At 40.9% G+C, this 20118-nt stretch overlaps 1 protein-coding gene across 1 annotated transcript in view; it reads left to right on the top strand.

Moving 5' to 3' along the window:
- DGKK (diacylglycerol kinase kappa) overlaps positions 1 to 18733 on the top strand; it is a 165735-nt gene extending 147002 nt beyond the window's left edge. Inside the window, exons 18-28 of the mRNA XM_045471786.1 lie at positions 1091 to 1198; positions 5812 to 5908; positions 6185 to 6292; positions 6923 to 7036; positions 7379 to 7513; positions 8676 to 8836; positions 9380 to 9521; positions 11443 to 11529; positions 15105 to 15215; positions 16605 to 16728; positions 17829 to 18733. Of these exons, the coding sequence (XP_045327742.1) occupies positions 1091 to 1198; positions 5812 to 5908; positions 6185 to 6292; positions 6923 to 7036; positions 7379 to 7513; positions 8676 to 8836; positions 9380 to 9521; positions 11443 to 11529; positions 15105 to 15215; positions 16605 to 16728; positions 17829 to 17902 (1261 nt within the window). The 3' untranslated portion in view covers positions 17903 to 18733. The remainder of the gene's footprint in view (positions 1 to 1090; positions 1199 to 5811; positions 5909 to 6184; positions 6293 to 6922; positions 7037 to 7378; positions 7514 to 8675; positions 8837 to 9379; positions 9522 to 11442; positions 11530 to 15104; positions 15216 to 16604; positions 16729 to 17828) is intronic.
- The last annotated feature ends 1385 nt before the right edge of the window (positions 18734 to 20118 follow it).

Here is a 20118-nt window from a genome sequence, read left to right as displayed (position 1 = left end):
CTCTTTAAAATATTCCCAGGAGCCAAGTTCCACCACATTTACTCATTTTGAGTTTCACTAAGAACAATTTGGACATCACTTGGAGAAACTCCAATCTCTGGACTGCAGCTGAGGGAGGCAAATCTCATGTGAGAGATGTGGGGTCAGTTTAGTATCAAATAAAAATGTATCTATGAGTAACTAAACTGTATTCATTTTCAGTTGCTCAAAAGAAGGACACAGTTGGCAGTTATTTAAGTTAACTGTAGCTTCTCATTTATTCCTATCTCCAACCCCCACTCCCCTCTATTTCATTATTGGCTTATGCTCATGTCTGAGGTCTCATGGACCTACCTTATGAGCTTTGATCAGTGGTATGCTGCCAAATGTTTAACAACTAGCTCTCTGGGGGGGAAATCCTGATTTATTCCTGGTGCAAACCCTCCCACCATGGCCTATTTCAACCTACTGATATAATTCCATTGAATGCAGAGTTGGGACATAATAGGCACAATCAGCTTATATGAGCTGGTACTAACTGGCTTTAGCACATTACTGGTTTTGATGTTGACACCCAAGGTGGTTGCAGAAGAATCAAGAAACTGGTTGGCTTTGGTTGTATATATATCACCCTCTTTCATCAGTCTTTTCCCTCAAATGTGTGGTCACTTTGACCTTTGATGTGAAAGTGGTACAAAGGAGTTCAGACATCTCTGAAAACGGTAGTACAGACTTTACTTTCATCATACATTTTTATCTGAGATACTTATTCTTTATGGGAATAAGTCAATGACTATTTCCCTTTATTATATGTGAAGAAAATATTGGCCACTCATATCTAAGGGCCTCCAAGGATGATTTCTTTATTATGAGTTTCAATCCCACTGAATCCTCCCAACTGCTGGGTTCCCTCTCTTAAAGCTAACAAGCTAATTGTTAACATAATAGGGTATTTGTATATGCCTGTCAAGAGCATAAAGTCTTGTGCCCAATGTAAGGGAGGCCTCCCTCAGTGGTTTTCAGTTATATAGATGAAGCCTCCAGCCTAATGATAATGGCACTTCTTTCCTGCACCAATGTCTGTCCTCTTCTTCCCGTTGGTGAATTTAAGACGCTTCAAAGAAAGGTGTGTCATGAACAACTATTTTGGAATTGGACTGGATGCTAAAATTTCTCTGGAATTCAACACCAGAAGAGATGAACACCCAGGACAATACAAGTAAGGAAAAGAAACTCCCCTCCCTATATCCAAACATACAATCATAATATACACATATCCTCCTACATCCCCTAACTTCCAGACAAGAAAGAGAAAGAAAGAGGTTCTTTGGAAGTAAAACACATTGGTCCCAACGTTGGCCTAGTGTGATGGCTTGCCCCAAATGTTGACCTGGTTTGTGATGACTCCACTGGTATCCTGAACTTGGAGCTGCCTACAGAGTTTAGACCTATAGATTGCTGTGTAACACAGCTCATGGTATTACTATTATTGAAAACAGATTACATTGACTATTCAGCAAATTTCCTACCTTTGTTCTGTATGTGAGAGCTTCACCAGGTCCTAGGAGTGGCTTAAGTCTGTTTTTGCTTGGCAAGGCTGCAAATTATCAAAGATTTCCCTACTAGTTCTTGGTGTCCCTAATCTGGCCCCCCTGGACCCACTGATTTTACCTTATCTGGTGTTAGCTTACTTGGCACCTTTTGGTATTTTTGTATTACAGATATACCTAAATGCAGCCTCAGAGTTCTTGTAAATTGAAATCTCAAGTAAAAAAAAAGCATGCCTTCTCCCACCACCCCTGCCATCTGCCACCAGAACCTCTTTCTCAGAGCAGACATGGGCTGAGGAACAAGTACTTTATCAGATATGTGCTTTGCAAATAGTGTTTTCCAGTTGCCTGTCTTTTTTATGACTCATTTTATAGTAAACATTTTTAAATAGGTATGCATAGATGTATATAGGAAAAGATTTATAATTATAAGACAATGTTACCAGTGATTATTTCATAGAGATTCAGTTGCAGGGTAATTTTGCTTTCTACTTTATATATTTCTTTTTTAATTATTGAAATATAATTGACATGCAATGTTATATTAGTTTCAGGTGTACAACATATTGATTCAACAATTCTATACATTTGCTCAATGCTCACCAGGATAAATGTAGTTACCATTTGTCACTACACAATGTTATTAAAATATTACTGACTCTATTCCCTATGTTGTACATTTCATCTCTGTGACTTATTTGTTTTATAATTAGAGGTTTGTACCTCTTAATCCCCTTTATCTGTTTTGCTCATCTTCCCACCCACATCTGCCTCTGTAAACCACCAGTTTATGTTCTGTATTTGTGAACCTTTTTTGGCTTTGTTTTGTTTTTATTTTTTAAATGTTTATTTATTTATTTTTGAGAGAGAGAGAGAGAGAGAGAGAGAAAGCAAAAGCCAGGAAGAGGCAGAGAGAGAAGGAGACACAGAATCTGAAGCAGACTCCAGGCTCTGAACTGTCAGTGCAGAACCTGATGTGGGGCTTGAACCTACAAACCATGAGATCATTACCCAAGCTGAACTCAGAAACTTAACCAATGAGCCACCCAAGCACCCCTATTTTGTTTTTATATTCCACATACAAGTGAAATTATACAGTATTTGTCTTTCTCCGTCTGACTTATTTCACTTAGCATAATACCCTCTGAGTCCATCCATGTGGTTGCAAATGGCAAGATTTAATTCTGTTGCTTGTCTTTTTTTGTTGTTTATCTTTTAATTTTCTCAGTAGTATCATTTGAAATACAAAAGTTTAAAATTTGATGAGTTCCAACTGATCAAGTTTTTTCTTTTATGGACCATGCTTTTGATGCCACATCTAAAAAAGTTTTGCCTAACCTAAAGTATCAAAAATTTGCTCCTAAGTTTTTCCCAAAATTTTTGTTGTTTTTGCTCTTACATTTAAGTCTATGATCTGCTTTCAGTTAGTTTTTGTGTATGGTGTGAGGTAAGGGTCTAGGTTCATCTTTTTGCACATGAATATCCAATTACCATATCACCAGTTTTGAAGCTATCCTTTCCCCCAAGGAATTGCGTTAGCACATTTGTCAAAAATAAATTGATCATAAATGTAAGGTTTTTTTCCCCTAACCTCTCACTTCTGTTCCAGTATTCTATATGTCTAGCTTCACACTATCTTTATAACTGTAGCTTTATAATAAGTTTTGGAATTGGGAGATGAAAGTCCTCCAACTTTGTTCTTCTTCAGAATTGTTTTGGTTGTTCTAGGTATTTTGAATTTCCATATGACTGAACTCCTATTTTTATAAATGAGAAAACTAGATTGCCCAGAGAACTTATGGTTTCAAAGAGAGCCCAAGTAATTTTGTGCTAGCTTTCTTGCATTTCAAGACTCATGCTTTGTAGTGACTCATCGTGGCTCTACTTTAAAAGCTCATAGTAGGGCACCTGAGTGGCTCAGTCAATTGAGTGTCCAACTCTCGATTTCAGCTCAGGTCATGATCCCAGGGTCATGGGATCAAGCCCCATGTCAGGCTCTGCACTGAGCATGGAACCTGTTTAAGATTCTCTCTCTCTCTCTCTCTCTCTCTCTCTCTCTGTGTGTGTGGGTGTGTGTCTCCTCTGCCCCTCTCCCTCACTCATGCTCTCTTTCTCTCTCTAAAATTAAAAAAAATAAAAATAAAAGTTTATAGTAAACTCTATCCAACATTTATAGTGATTGTAAGTCCCCTGCCTGTTTTTATCAGATATCCTATAGTCAGTAGAACCCTGTCTTTCCCACCTCCTCCCCAAGTCTCCCAATATCCTTTGGCTGTCCCACATTCTCTCCACTGGCTCCTCCTTTATAATCTGCCTAGTAAGCTTAGCCCTATTCTATAGCACTGAATTAAGGGCTTGATATACAGGTCTTGGAAATCCCTCCATTTTCCCAGAAAGGTTACGTTTCAAATATATGGCAGTATAAGAGTCACATGTTTCTAATGAAATTGATCCCAAGCAGCTGAAATTTTATGCTCCTGGAATGGCACTTTCCAGGCTAGCTGGTGTGTATAAACCAGTTACGCTCATAGCTTTTTATGAGTATTGCTTTCTGAATATAGCCTATCTCTTCCAAGTCTGAGCTAATATCAACATCAAGGAAAATCAGCAAATTGGGGGGATGCTGGGGCTTCCAGGGTGCCCAGGAACCCGTTTCAGCAGGTGTTTGCATAGGGATACCCTTTATATTATCCTAGCATCCCCTCTTGTGTTCAGTTACCATTTGACATGACTCCTTTCTATAAGAAGGCACTTGAAGATGGTTCTGGCACAAATATAGACACATAGATCAATGGAACAGAATAGAGAGCCCAGAAATAAACCCACAATTATATGGTCAATTAATCTACAACCAAGGAGGTGTGAATATGCAATAGGAAAAATTCTCTTCAACAAATTTTTCTGGGAAAACTGTACAACTACATGCAAATGAATGAAACTGGACCGTTTTCTTACAGCATATAAAACAATAAACTAAAAATGGATTAAAGACCTAAATGTGAGACCTGAAACCATAAAAATCCTAAAAGAGAGCACAGGCCAATAATTTCTCTGACATAGTCTATAGCAACATCTTTATAGATATGTCTCCTCTGGCAAGGGAAACAAAAGGAAAAATAAACTATTGGGACTACATCAAAAAGCTTTTGCACAGCAAGGGAAAAAATCAACAAAACAAAAAAGACAACCTACTCAATGGGAGAAGATATTTGCCAATGATATACCCAATAAGGGGTCAGTATCCAAAATATATAAAGAATTTATGCAGCTCAACACAAGAAAAACAAATAATCCAGTTAAAATGGGCAGAAGATGTGAATAGACATTTCTGCAAAGAACACATCCAGATGTCCAACAGACACATGAAAAGACGTTCAATATTATTAATCATCAGGGAAATGCAAATCAAAACATCATCACCACCTCATACCTATCAGAATGGCTAAAATGAACTACACAAGAAACAGGTGTTGGCAAGGAAGTGGAAAGAAAGGAACGCTCTTTCACTTTTGGTGGAATGCAAACTGGTTCAACCACTTGGAAAACAGTTTGGAGGTACCTCAAAAAATTAAATAGAATTACCATATGATCCATTAAGTCCACTACTGTATATTTACCCAAAGAAAATGAAAACACTAATCCAAAAAGATATATGCACCCCTATGTTTATTACAGCATTATTTACAACAGCCAAAATATGGAAGCAACCCAAGTGTCCATCCATAGATGAATGGATAGAGAAGATGTGTGGGGTGTGTGTGTGTGTGTGTGTGTGTGTGTGTGTGTGTGTAATGGAATATTAGCTATAAAAAAGAATTAAATCTTGACATTTGCAATAACATGGATGGATATAGAGAGTATAATACGAAGTGAAATAAGTCAGAGAAAGACAAATACCATATTATTTCACTCATACGTGGAATTTAAGAAATTTAAGAAAATAAATGAACAATGAAAAAAGAGACAAACCAAAAAACAGATTCTTAGGTATAGAGAACATACTGATGGCTACCAAAGGGGAGGTTGGGGGGTGAGGATGGGTGTAATAGGTGATGGGGATTGAAGATGAGCCCTGAGTAATGTATAGAATTGTTGAATCACTATATTGTACACCTGAAACTAATATAACACTGTATGTTAATTATACTTCAATTTTTAAAAACTTTTTTAAAAAGGAAGGCACTTGAAGAATAAGATGGTGTCTCCTCTTGCTTTTGTTCATTCATTTATCTTTATATTATTCAACCTCTGACTATCTTTCTCTACCTTTATCTCCCCATAGTAGCCGCCTAAAGAACAAGATGTGGTATGGCCTTCTGGGAAGCAAGGAACTTTTGCAGCACTCTTATAGGAAACTAGAAGAACGAATACACCTGGAGGTGAGTGCAAAAAGAGGGAAATACTTCCTGGACATGGAGAAAGGAAATCTCATTACTTTGGGAACCAACTTTCCCCTATATCTTTTGTTCTTCCCAAGCTTTAACTCTGATCCTCCCTCGCAGCTCAAGGGAGGAAGGCATGAGGATAGATTTCCATTTTATGGATTAGAAAATGATAGCATGAAGAGAAAACAGAGCCCTCCCCCCATATCTGTAAATGTCCCTTCATACTGGTATCTGAAGGGCCAACCAATGAGAACTACTCTTTTCTTTCAGTGTGATGGAGAAGCCATCTCCTTGCCAAACCTGCAAGGCATCGTAGTGCTAAACATTACCAGCTATGCTGGGGGTGTCAACTTTTGGGGCAGCAGCACAGCAACCACAGTGAGTATGGAACAAGGATCAGGGAAGGAAAAGGCTTAACCTCTCTAAGGTCTCTCATAAAGGGTAGCTGCACTGACTGGTGTAGGAAGTAGATACTGAGGAAATAGGAGGTAGACTGGGAACATTTATTAGCCCAGATATATGATCAGGGCCTTTGTAAAAGGCAACTACCCTTCCGGAATCAACCAAAGACCTCAGGATCAAACCAATTCTTAATATTGCCCAGACTTCAAATTTTCTACTCCTAGGCCTGCCTGAAAGATCTTTGAAAGATTTCTCTCTTTTCCAAGGAGTTCTGTCAATAAAATCTCCTGGGAAATTTGCCATGGTCCCTTTTCTCTGAGCTCACCCAAGGTTATCAGGGCAGTGGGACTGGCCTTGGGGATTTATGATGCTAGATTGGACAGTGAGGAACCAGCTAAGAGTTGTGATCTCAAAAGGGGCTAAAAATTATTATCTCAGTGCCCTTTTCCCAGATTGGCTTCCTGACCTCATCTCTCCCCTTTTAATATGTAGTTTTTCTACTCTTCATGAGCTAGAAAAATTCTCACCAGGATCCTTAAAAGCATATGTGCTTGTGATAGATAAGGGGTCTCTCAAGGGTGGAATGACACAGTTTTTCCTCCTCAGGAATATGAGGCTCCTGCAATAGATGATGGGAAGCTGGAGGTAGTGGCTATCTTTGGCTCCGTACAAATGGCAATGTCCCGTATCATTAACCTGCATCATCATCGTATCGCCCAGGTAGGCAGGGGCTGGGTAGGCATCAGAAAAAGGCTGGGCTTTGTGGCTACAACTTAGAATGTGGAGTACTCCCACGAATTAACTAGGTGTAAGAGTGCCAGGGTAGAGGGAAATTATTTGGTGGGTGGGAAGGTGCTGGCTAAGGTTGGAAACAGAGTTTGTGGGGACCAAAAGGAGCAAAAAGCCCATAGGAAACAGATGTTTTTCCCTGAGATAAACTGATTCACATCCTTGCCAGTCCTGCTTCAGATACACATTAAGGCCATTACTGTGGGATTATCAGATTGGTCTGTAGCGGTTACCTCATTTTTCTCCCCCATTCTCCCTCGTCTTCTCTGGCAGTGCCGTGAGGTGATGATAACTATTGATGGTGAAGAAGGTATCCCAGTTCAGGTGGATGGGGAGGCCTGGGTTCAGAGGCCAGGACTTATCAAGATCAGATACAAGAATGCCGCCCAAATGTTGACAAGAGATCGGGTAAGAAAGAAAGTCTCATCTTTCTCCTACATTGTCTCATCTACAGCTATCACTTGAGTATTGAATACTTCCATCAAGCAGAATTCCTCAAAGGGAGGTCTGCATGCCAATTATATCAGAGTCACCTTGGGTGCTTATTAGAAATGCACATTCCTGGGTCCCACACCAGACCCACTGAATCAGAATGGGGGTGGGTACTTCCTGGGAATTGCATTTGTAAACAAGCTCTCTGAGACATTCTGCTATATACTGACATTTGCAAACCACTATCCAAAAGAAGAGAGTGAGACAAGGAGCTCCCTCCTTTGGTTTTGGACAGTTATTTTGCTCCCTCTACTGCACAGAGTGCTAAAGTTAAAGTGCTAAAGAAATCTTCAACAAGAGATTCTTCATTGAATATGGTCTTTAGGTTCCTCTAAGTTTCAAAATGCTGCATTCACAAATGTCACCCATTTAAGTCAAAGCATCTAAAGCTAGAAAGAAGACATTAATGATCAGATATTCAGTACTTAGAGGCTTTCTTCCACTCTAATCTGTGAACAGCCCATAGAAACAGTAATAGAGAGGGGAGGGGATGTCTAGTTTACAAACTGCCTATTTTGTGCTAGTCACATGTAGTCTCCCAGGTACTCCCAACAATCCTATGAGGTAGATACTCTTATTTCCATTTTACAGGTGATGAAAATGAAAACCAGAAATGTTAAATAATATGTGCTGAAGGTCACACAACCAGTAAATGATGAAGCATAATTCAAAATTAAACTAGATATGTCTGGCTCTAAAATCCGGCACAACATGTGGCCTAGATTTGGCAAAGAAGGGAGCATGAAAGGTGTTCCACTGTCTTATGATTGTGATGCCCTCATATAAGAGCTTCTGGAAGGTTAACATCTATCTGACTGAAGCATGTTGTCTCAAGATGCAGCACAGTAACAACAACAACAACAACAAAATTTAATAGTGCCTAGTAGGAAAGAGTAAGTAAAATGAAGTAAAATGAAGGATAGATGTGGATGTGTGTAGATGAGTGTATAGCAGAATGGATGGGGTCCTCTTTCTCCTTTACCCACCATACCCACAAATATAAGACTCACAAACAGATCTGCCATGTACCCTCTTAGCTATAGCAATCACCAGGATATGCCACCATCTTCATTTCCAGGACTTTGAGAACTCAATGAAAATGTGGGAGTACAAACATAGTGAAATTCAAGCTGCCTCTCAACCCCAACTGGACTCCCAGGAATCTCAGGATAGCCTCTCTGATGAAGAGTATGCCCAGATGCAGCACTTAGTTCAGCTTGCAGAAAACCTCATCAGCAAGTAAGTAGACTGACCCAAATACAGGGCTGGGAATCCCAAGAACAGATAGGGACACTTGTCTGTGTTGGCTACTAGAGAGCCTGGCCTAGGAAAGGAGTCTTTTCCAGAGCCCTGAAGATTGACAGGGACCCTGACAATCTAGGCAGAAAATAGTCTTTGGCTTAGCATAAGCCAGCTTGAACCTCTCCCTTTAGCCCCAGAGATGAGCTTTGATCTCCTGCTACCTCAGGCCCAATAAGACTAAGAATATTTATCCTTGCCCTTAAATATCAGGAGGGCCCCAGAGTTCTTGGAGTCAGCTACCCTTCTCTAGCCTGGTCTCCCACTCACCCAAAGCATCCAGCATCTAATTCAGGTGAGACAAGGATCAAAAAAGACATGTACCTAGAGAAGAACAGAAACATTTTCTGGCATAGTTGCCTACCCAACTCGAATACCCAGGGCTCTCATTTCTATCCTCAGCTCACCTCTCACCAGCACCCCACGTCAGAAGTTTGTTTTTAGAATTTCCAGACCCATTTATCTGTTCTTGTTTTATTACAGACTTACTGACCTGAGCAAGATCCACCAGCATGTGTCTGTCCTCATGGATTCTGTGAATGCCAGTACTAACATCCTGAATGACATATTTTACAGCCAAGACAGTGGCAATGAGGCAGGTGCAGCTTCCTGCATTCCCAATGAGGTAAGAAAGGAAGGGGCAGATGAAGAAAAGGAGTGAAACCAAATAGGTAAGAAGGTGAAAGTGAAGGAAAGTGAGCCAGAGGCTGGGTGGAGAAACTGGGCAAATGATATGGCAGGAAACTGGTCTATAGAGTGGAAGGGAGGGCAGGTATTCCTTGGCTTGTTACAGGTCCAGAATGGCTGGGCGGGGAGGGAGAGGAATCCCATAGCAGATTTCATCAGCCTGAGAACTAGCCCTCTTCCTGATAGCTATCAACCACACTGGCCTCAGGGAAGAAATAGCCAATAGATAGAAACTTGGCATTGGCACTTCCTCATCTCTGGTGGATCCCTGTATAACCTGTTAAGGCAATGCCTGTCGTTGAAACCTGAGCTCCAGGCTGCGTTGGTTTGCCTCTTGAGGGTAAGGTCCAGATTAGGATACTTGGTGTTAAATGTACCATCCCACGACTTTACCCATTGCTGGGAGATTTAAGTGATTCTTTTAAAAAGTAACTTTAATGCTAGACAAATAATACAAAAGGGCCATATATAGGATCAGGGCCTCTTGAAATGTGGATTACCTATTTATTTTAGGCCATATCTTGGTGGAGGCCTGGAACTCAAAGCCTGGAGTTTCTTTTATTTATTATTTCCTAATGAGCAAGTGATTTGTTTGAAAAGTTTATTTGATTTAAGCTACTAGAGAATTCTCCAATTATTCTGATTTTTACTTTATACTACATCTTTCATTTTAAAAAGACATGATCAGTAAATTTAGGTTTTTTGTTTTGTTTTGGTTTTACATTTCAGTAATTTGGCCACATTAAAATTTAAAGTAGGTTTTATAATTTGTTTTTGAGTGTATCTGTTTTCTTGGACATAATGTAAATTCTTGGTAGAGATTTTTCTTATGCTTATTTTAATTTACCACCACTTCTTTACACTCAAGAAGTCAAAGAATCACTGGTATACAATAAATTTGGACCCTTAAGTGATGCTACTATTAAGCTGAATATTTTTCACACTCATGAAGCTATAATGAATGAATTGGGAAATCTACCACCCTTCTCTTCTGATTTAAAGAATGCTATAAATTATCATTAGTTGATAGAATTTCAAGTGAATCTTCAGGTGCCTATATATTTGAAAAATTAAAACAATTGGTGGAAAACATTAACAAAAATTTAATTGTCAAAAGTAATACGGATTATGTAATATTTCATTACATATTTATATCAGAAGTAAATTTATATTCAGGCAGCTTAATTTAAAATTTTAAAATAATTATGTTATTTTGCATTTTTATAATCTACAGGAAGTGATGCATTTATTTTTCAATTCCAAAAGTAAAATAAACCTGAACTTGAAATATTCTAAGTTAATCTCCTTTTGAGAGGCTTCTGTATTTTTTTGTAGAAACACAAAAGTGGACTTGTCAGACAGCAGAATGTTTTAGTACCACATTTTATACTATGTGTATAAAGTAATAAATAGCTAGCTTTTGCATATCCTGTGAAGAGAATAAGCCTGGAGTTTCAAAAAGAGATGGTTGGACTCAACCGCACCTACCATGGGGAAGATGATTGTAGTATATCAGCAACAAGTAGCATCAGATTTACTCTCTGGTTTACATACTTCCTATTTCACTATATCCACAGCACTTGATCAATGGTGCCAAATGCCAAGGTGTGCTGCACCACTTCGTAGGACACACCAATAAAGCTGTACCAGTAGTTGACACCTCTGGTTCTGTCAGTTCTGATTGGTTGATGCCCATGCTATACTAGTTGTACTATATTTTGAAAATTACTTTTTCACCTACAGCCACATCCTACTAGCCTTCTCCTACTTTCCTACAGAGAAGCCAGCTGCATGCTTACTAACCAACTCCCCTGTCTTTGTCCTTTCCCTTCCGTTCTTTTCCTTTCTCTTCCTCTCAGACTCTAAGCAGAAACGATGCAGTAGATGTTACATTTAGTCTTAAAGGGCTCTACGATGACACCAAAGCTTTCCTGGATGAAAACTTGGTGAGTGGAGGGGGTTGGAATAAGGGAGGCAAAGTATCCCATCTGAAGGTGGTCATGTTCTATGCTTGGTTCCAGAGTATTGGAAGAAATGTAGGAACATTTTGGCCAGATGCTTACCCTGGAAGTCCCTGATGTGTCATCCTCACCCAGGATTGTCATTGATTGTATCAGTTCACAGGTTATGCTAAACCATAGGGACTACCATATCCTTGAAAAAAAAAGTCTCTCCTTCTCTGACACATGTCTCCTGGGTCCAGACCAAGCCAATCAAAAGTAGGGTGTTCTCATCATACATAACACAGCTTCAGTAGAAAAGGGTGAGCTCTTTTGAGTTGCTTTAAATCTTCCAAGTTTCCAAATACATTTGTCACCATGTGGGAAATTCAAGGTTCAAATCCAAAATCTGCCACTTACTAACTGTATTAGTTTCCTAAGGCTGATGTACCAAAGTACTGAAACCTGGGTAACTTAAAACAACAGAAATTTATTGTCTAATAGTTTTGGAGACAATCAAGGTGTCAGCAGGGCCATATTCCCTCTGAAAACTGTAGGCAAATCCTTCCTTGCCCTTTCCTAGCTTCTGGTGACTGGCTGGCAATCTTTGATGTTCCTTGGCTTGTAGATGCATTACAATCCTTCATCTTTATATGGTATTCTCCCTGTGTCTCTGTCTTCATATGACCATATTCTTATAAGGACACCAGTCACACTGGATCAGGGCCTACCCCACTCCAGTATGACCTCACTGCAATGACCCTATTTCCAAATAAGGTCATATTCTGAGGTACTGGGGGCTAGGATTTCAACACATCTTTCTTGCGGGGAGGGAGACACAGTTGAATACATAACACTAGCTGTGTGAAGTAACATCACATCTCTGGGTCTCAGTTTCCCTATCTATAAAATAGTAATTGTAATCTCTACCTCTCCAGGTTGTGAGAATTAAATTAACTGTTGTATATTAAGTACATAGCTAGCCTGGAACCTAGTACCAGCCTGATAGATGGTACATTTTTATTAGTGTTAGGAAAAATGGACTGACACTCAGTTTTTGAGCTATAAGAATAGTTGAATGTTTCTTATAATGCAAAGCCCATAGGCACACTTCACGAGTGTGCTCTGATGAGTCAACTGATCGTGACCACCCCATTTTTGGGTTGGCTGCTAAAGCCGTGAGGCAGGTGCTGTTCTTGCCTCTTATCTAATTAAGGTTTATTTGAAGAGGGGCTTCTGAGTTGATATTGAAAGAAGTGCATCCACTTCCCCTTTTCCATTTGCACATCTAATTGGCACACTGCACAGGTGGCAGAATGGCTAAGGCAATCAGGCCAGGCTGTCCTAGCATCTGAGCCCAAGCTAGAATCTTTCAGCCTTAAGCAACAGCAACAGAAGTACGTTCTATACATAGGCAGAGCTCAATGGCCTTTCCAGTCTGAGCAGCAGGAAATATGAGAGCTTGGCCTCTCATTGCCACTCAGGCTTTCTTGAAGCTCATGGCATGAAAATTGGTTTGTGCCAGCCAATAACCCAAATTGAGAATATACCACACTTAACACAGGTTAAAGGCCTGATAATGACCACACACACATTACACACATCTAAATGAGACCAGGGGACAGGCAGCAGCTAAGAATGTCCACATATCTCCAGAAAGACTATGTCAGAGGTGGCATGGAAATAAAGCTTATTTCATTTTGGTGTTGTTATTCTTCCCCTTGAAGAAAGAGGGCAGTAAGGAGCTCAGTGTTGGCAGAGTGATGTAGACTTATGATGAAGTAAATCCCACCCAGTAACTCCCACTTTCTTTATTTGGCAACCTCACTTATGCTATGTATGGCCAGTGATGTGTTAGAATAGGAACTAAGAAATAAGCAACAAAGTCCTCTGAGTCACTTTGCACATTTACCTCAGAGAAAATTCCTGGACAATGTCTCCAATACAGCCAGAAGGATAGGAGAATAGAGCATGAGATTCAGTCCCACCAACCTACAATATTTTGAGCCTGAGTCTCTGGATGCTAAATAGGAAGTCATTAGGAAGCCATTTTATTATTCTCCTGTTAAGATTAGAAATCATTTTCCAAGGTCCCAAATCCCTATTTCTTCTCTGTGGCTTTGGGTTGACCACCAAACCCCTTTTGAGCATTGCTGGTAAGTATGCCCCTATGGACTCCCTGCCCCTTTCCCTTACCTTGAAGTGATAGCCATTTCTACCTGACACCTCCTATCCCCCATCCCACTGCCATCTGCATACACATGTCCCATGCATCTGGGCTACTCTGTACTGTCCTAAATCATTACTTGTAAAGCAAACACAAAAGATTATTTGTCATCACTGACTTGTTTCTCTCTCATATCCCATCCTGATGGACCATAATCTCCAACCCCATCCCCCACCTATTCACCTGCCCCTCATTTGTGACAGTGGGCAAGGCTCTGTTTGTGGCTGGAGGATCAAGTGGCCCATGCACAGCTAGAAGCCACATAAATGCCAGATTGAAAGTAAAGTATATGACAGGGAGGAGAGGTGAGGCCAAGTTAGGTGGGCTGGAAAGCATGTCCGGGCTGATGATAGTAACATGCATCTATTCTCCGAGCTCACTAAGGGAAATTATTTCAACTATGTTGCTAGTCTATGACTTGGTTCTTCTAAATTGGAGATGGTCCCAGAAGAATTCGTTTTAACTCTCCATAGACTCTAAAGTGTTCATCCAGTGGGTTCTGTGGGTTGTTAGGGAATGCTTAAGCTTTGTTTGCTGAACCTATGGGAAAAGCCATCTGGATCTCATTTCTTAATTACAAACAGTGACTAGCTGGGGGCTAAAGCACAGCTTGGGGAGGCAGACCTTCTCTGCCAGAAAGGGAAAATTTGAGCCAGTCTCTCTCTAGCCTTCTCCTTGCTTCACAAAGTAGCCTTTAAATTGTGGTGACTGTGTAATAAAGATTCCCCTCAGCATCTGACCACCCCACATATCCTTTCTGGGAAGTGTGGTGTATAGGGTGGGCTACAGAGTTAAACATATCTGAGTTTCTGTCTAGCTATGTGATCTTGATCACCAAACTTCTTTGAGTCTGCTTTCTTGCCTATAAAATAAGAATAGTACCTTGTAAGGTATTATAAAGTTATTGGAAAGATAGAATATCATGTAGGCATAATGCCTGACATACAGCATGTGTTAGAAATTGGTAGCTGTTATTTAGGGGGACACTTTGATGTCTCCAGGGATTTGAGGGTCAGGGATAAGACCTTTGTTCTGGATCCTAAGCTGTAGGAGTATAATTCAAGTGTTCATTGGTACTGATCAAAGGACCTCTCTGCTTGCCAGACTGTGAGCAAGCCCAGACCCAAGGAAATCACCACAATATGGTTGTTTCCTGGATCTCCCTATTGAGAAAGTAAAGAGCTAGCTACACTTTCTATTGACCCCATGACCAAAGGATATACAAGTGCTACCCAAAGAAATACCCTGTGGTCTCATGGCCACTAGCAGGGACTGGGAGTGTGGGAGACAGCCAGAGTTTATGAAGACAGGGTGTTAGGAGTTGGACACCCACTCATTTTCCTGTCTTTGCCAGCTGAGAAGTGCTGAGGATGAAACCACACTGCAAACTACCCTGGATACCATGAATAAGGAGTTTCAAAAGCTATCTGAGATCAACTGGATGAATTCAATCCTTGTTTCAGAGGTGTGTTAATTGGGGATTAGGAAATAATGAGGAAGAGGGATTCTTCCTTGGTTCCCTCCTTTCCAGTGTGGACCAGGAGGACACAGTGACTGATGTAGCAAAAGGCGTCCAAGTAGTGGCTTTCAGCTTGAGCTTAAAGTAGCCTCCTCCACCCATCTCCTCATCATAAGCATACAGGACATGGTGGAAAGCACACTGAAAACTAGATGACCTTGTGTAAATAACCAAAAAGAAGAACTATTCTGTGGCAGGGGGTTATTAGGAAAGAATAAGCAATATTGTTTTTTTCTATGCTGTTCTCTGGTCATAATTCCCCCTCCCTGCCTAATACCTGCTACTAGGAATTAGATTTCATCTGGCACATACAATTATGGCCAATACCAGTTGTGTGCATCCAACATTTGTTCTAAGTGGTTGGTGCCCAGGCTATATGGTGGTTAAAACACCTCTCTCTGCTACTTCCTGTCCCTCCCACTCAGGGAGCATAGCAGGCTCTCTCAGTGCCTTCCCTTAGCAGGTGTATGGCTTGAAAGAAAATCAAGCATGGCAGCAGTGGCTACCATATAGCTGTGAGGATGCTGTCATTTTTAGAGAGATCAGGAAAAAGAGGAAGACAGGTTTATACTCTTCTTCTAATGGAGAGGATTGGAGGTATAAATATCTTGAGAAGAAAATCCCAAAGTTTCTTGGAATGTGTTTGGCTGAACTTTCTGGCAACAAAGTTAACCTGGGAATTATGCTTTATTAAAACTAGTAGTAAAATAAGTACACTTTAGCAGGAGTGAGAGGACTAGGAGGCTAGGCTGGAATTAAAGATGATCTGTACAGCAGAGAATCCACATTCATAATTAAGAGCTATGTGTGGAGAACACTCTTTGCATTCCAGACAAGGAAGCAGGTGGCCTGTGAGGCAGGTTCTTCCATATATGAAGGTATTTGGCCAAGAAGTATGTTGCAGCTCACCAAACCATATGTATGGAAGAAGGGGTGCCTTTTTCTAATTCATGCAGAGGTGCCATATGAGCTAGCAGTTCTCCTAGCAAGCTCACCCTTCCAATCCCTATCCAAATGACCTCAGGCAAAATATTTTACCTCTCTGAGCCATTGCTTCCTCATTTCTAAAATAGTGATGAAAATATCCACCTTGAAGGTTGTTTGGGGACTTAGAGTATTTATTAAAGCACTTATCAAGGCACCTGGCATAGAGTAGGATCTTGGTAAAGATCATTTGCCTTCTTAGGGGATGGGACTAGTTTCCAATGCCTGGATAGATAGCAAATCCGTCTGCTTTCTGCAGTCATCCTTGTTCAGCAACTTGCCAGGTCTCTAGGAATTGTTTCTGAATGTTAGGCAACTAATGTTGACCTTCCTCTTGCTGTGGTTTCCCAGGAAAAATCTTCAGACACTGACAGCAGAAGCATCAAGTTGAAAGTTAAGTTCCCCAAATTGGGGAAGAAGAAGGTAGAAGAGGGAGACAAGCCTAAATCAGGCCAAGGAGTCCAGGGTTTTATTGGTAAGTGCCCCCCACAGGCATAGGGGTCATGAAGACTTTCCCAGAAGCTTGGGAACCTCCCAGGGACCTAAATCTCCCATTAGAAATATTCACGGGTATGGTAGTAATGGAGGAGGAGATGGACTGGGAGCCAACCTTAGGCAATGCCAAGCAACCTCTTAGACAAAGTGTGAGTTAAAAAGTGATATTGACACTGGCAGTGGGACAACCTGAGAAGTAAGCATGCTGTGTGGTCTCTGTGATACAGACAGCTGAAGAGAAAGATGGGAACAGGCAGTTACTTTTCTCCTTGACCCATTCCTGTGCTTGGTCAATAAAGTATGGCAAAATAGTCATACTTAGATCACTCTCACAGTCAAATACAGCTACAAGCTTTTGGTTGTGCTCCAGAAAGCAGTATTGTTTGATATGGTTTGGGGGTGTCAGTGCTGGGCACCTACAAGGTGAAGAGTAGTTTCTGTGACCAATCTAAACCTATTCATCTGCAAATCCCTGGAAATTCAAGTTTACTATATTTTATCATTTGAATTTTGGTTTCACCCCTTCTTCAGAGTTGGACTTAAGTGTTATTGATATGTCAGTGGGGCTCAAAAGAAGGTTCTAGAGTTGTCAGTTATGCCAATTCTGATGTCAGTGGTCTTTCCTAAATTTGGAGCCTAGACAACCTGAAAGCTTGAAAGATATACCAATAATGGACATGAAAGGGTGGCTGTTTGTTTGTTTTTGAGGAAATGAGAGTCTGCACAGATGCCAAGAGAGAATTTCTTGGATCAAGCTATGTTTTCTCAGGTTTGGTCTAACTGGGTTGATTTCCTAAGAATCTGCCAGTTGGAGACCATGGTGTTTGAGAGTCTTTCTGAAAACTCTGAAGGGGTCAATAGCAGTTCCATGGATTATCAGGTTCTGAGAACGCATCCCATTTGTGTTTGCCACACGTGGTTTCGGCTAGTATTTTTAGATGGTTCAGAGCCAGTTGGTACAATAGGAACAAACCAGTCTGTCTCCTAACAGACTCTTGTTGGGCCTCTTTAGGGTCCACACATTTGGGTATCTGGCAATGTGCTAACCTCATTATTTGTATACTTGTTTTTTCTCTAAAGGAAGTTTGTGGCATCGCAGAAATCATGAAGATGAAGCAAAAGATGATCCTCCAACATCAAGATTTCAACTGTAGTCCTTAAAATCTGGAAGGAGAACTCACAATGTTTAGAATTCTACAAAACTCTCAAAACCTCAATACAGGCTAGACTAAATTATTTCAGAACAAACATGAGCACCACCAAGAAAGAGTCTCCAATTCTTTACACTAATATGCTTTTCCTGGACTCAATCAGGTCTCCTTAGAGGTTTACATTTTCTTATTGGCCAAAGATTCTTGTTCCGAGTTGTCTTGTTCAGTTCTCCTCTGTGCATCTTGAGCAACTACAGTATTTAATTGGGATAAGCTCATTATGAATGGCCTGGGATCTACAAAGGATTCAAGAAAGTTCACTTGTTCAGGGAATTTGGGAATGGTCTTCTCTGATGAGCAGAGAAACTGTTGATACCAGGGAATGAGTGAAAGAAAGAAATACTCTCAGGGAGATAAGGAGAGGGGTGAGGCCAGCCAGGCTTGGTTGTTTCTCCCCCAGTTCCTGCCAGTTGCAATTTGTAACTTTAGGAGGCATCTTCTAGTTGGCTTATTAAGATGAGAACTAGGTCCTGGGGGCTTGTCCACTTGCCTGTTACAATTACCATGTGAAATCGTTTCTTGTAGACATGGTGACTGCATTCTCTGAAAACTCTTTGTGTTTTTCCATGTGTGCATGTACGTCTTTGCACATGTCCAGGTGGTGCTCTGGTGGCTGGGTGGGCCCACTGGTTGGAACTCACCTCAATGGCAACCATACAGGATCCCCTGCTACTGCCTTGATCCTAGCCTGCATGCCTCCATGGAGTGTTTGCCTGCATTCTTGCTGGGTTTTTTAACTAAATGTTTTGCCGCTGTGCTGCAGTATAGATTATGTACAGAGACATAAAGATGTGTATATATATATATATATATATATATACACATTATATATATATACATTATATATATATATACATTATATATATATATATATTTTAAAGAACTGAAAGTACAACTCGAACTCTAAGTGACCCTATACTTTACTGTGCTAACCCAGGAATCCTTCCCCACCTTGATCCCACCCGAATTCCCATAATCATACACCCATATACACACCTCTACCAACTGCCCTAGTTCTTGGTGGAGCTTCTAATATTTTGGTGCATTTTCAGCGTCTTAGAAGTGGCTGGGATCTATAGTCCAGCTGATTCTGACGACCCCCTTCTATAAAATTCTGAGCCAGGCCACGGAAGGGGGAACAAAAACATCAATGCCCTAGAGAAGGGGCTAAGCTGGCATGCTGCCTTGTTTGCTCTATTTGTCCTGGACTCTACATCAGCAACTGCCCCAAACTGTACTGTCCCATTCCCCAGTAAAGACTATATGGAGCAACCAGGCCTTGAGCTCTGTGACTTAGATGCCTAAGCTAGGGACTGCCTGACAAGTCACAGCCTAGGCCTTCCCCACAAGCTCCATCTTGGCCTGAGTCTTCTGGACAGGCTGTTGGGTCAGTCCCCAAATCACCTTCAAATCTCCCATCTTGCTCCTTTCCCTTGAGTACAAAGGGACATTCAGAGTGATCAGAAACAACACAGGCCTGGGAAAATGGAGGCTAAAAGCCTCTGCTTCTCCCATGGTTCCTCCAAATTTCTCATGGGAACAAACTAGGCAAAAGTTGCTCCAAATCCCAATTAGCATTTTTTGAATGCCTGCACCCAGTCAGGCAAATCTAATCAAACTCATTGTCCAGAGAGGTTCTCTCTGGTCTCCCTTGTATTCCCATCCCCATCCCCTTCAACTCATACTTTTGGTAAGTGTCCCTTCCCACTTATAAAGAGAAAGCCAGAAAACTGGCCTTTCCCCACTTCTCAAACAGCGTGCTCAATTACCTGACTCAGTCCATTGGCTGGTTCATTGAGGTGCACAATCCAGACTCCAAGCACTGGTTCTCAACTCTGGAACTCCACCAGCCTAGCCCACTTAAACCAGCCACCTGTGTTCCACCTCTACAGGGGTGAGGAGAAAAATACTAACAAGGGGATAGTCCCCAGACGTCTGATTGCTGTGCCAAACAACAAAAAAAAGTCCTAGCTCTACAACTGGAGAAGAAAGTTAGTGGAAAAAGATGAGAGAAAACATTTAAAACTTATTTGAGCATCAGAATAGGTTAACTGACTGTATGTATTTGAGTGGGGACTGTGCTGTTGCTGTGTCTTTGGCTTTCTCTGCATCACTCTTTCTTCCCAGAAGGAGGTATTAGATCAAATCAGCAAGGTCAC

Source organism: Leopardus geoffroyi, chromosome X (genome assembly GCF_018350155.1).
Source record: "Leopardus geoffroyi isolate Oge1 chromosome X, O.geoffroyi_Oge1_pat1.0, whole genome shotgun sequence".
Lineage (NCBI taxonomy): Eukaryota > Metazoa > Chordata > Mammalia > Carnivora > Felidae > Leopardus > Leopardus geoffroyi.
This window is presented reverse-complemented; position numbering and strand designations above follow the sequence as displayed.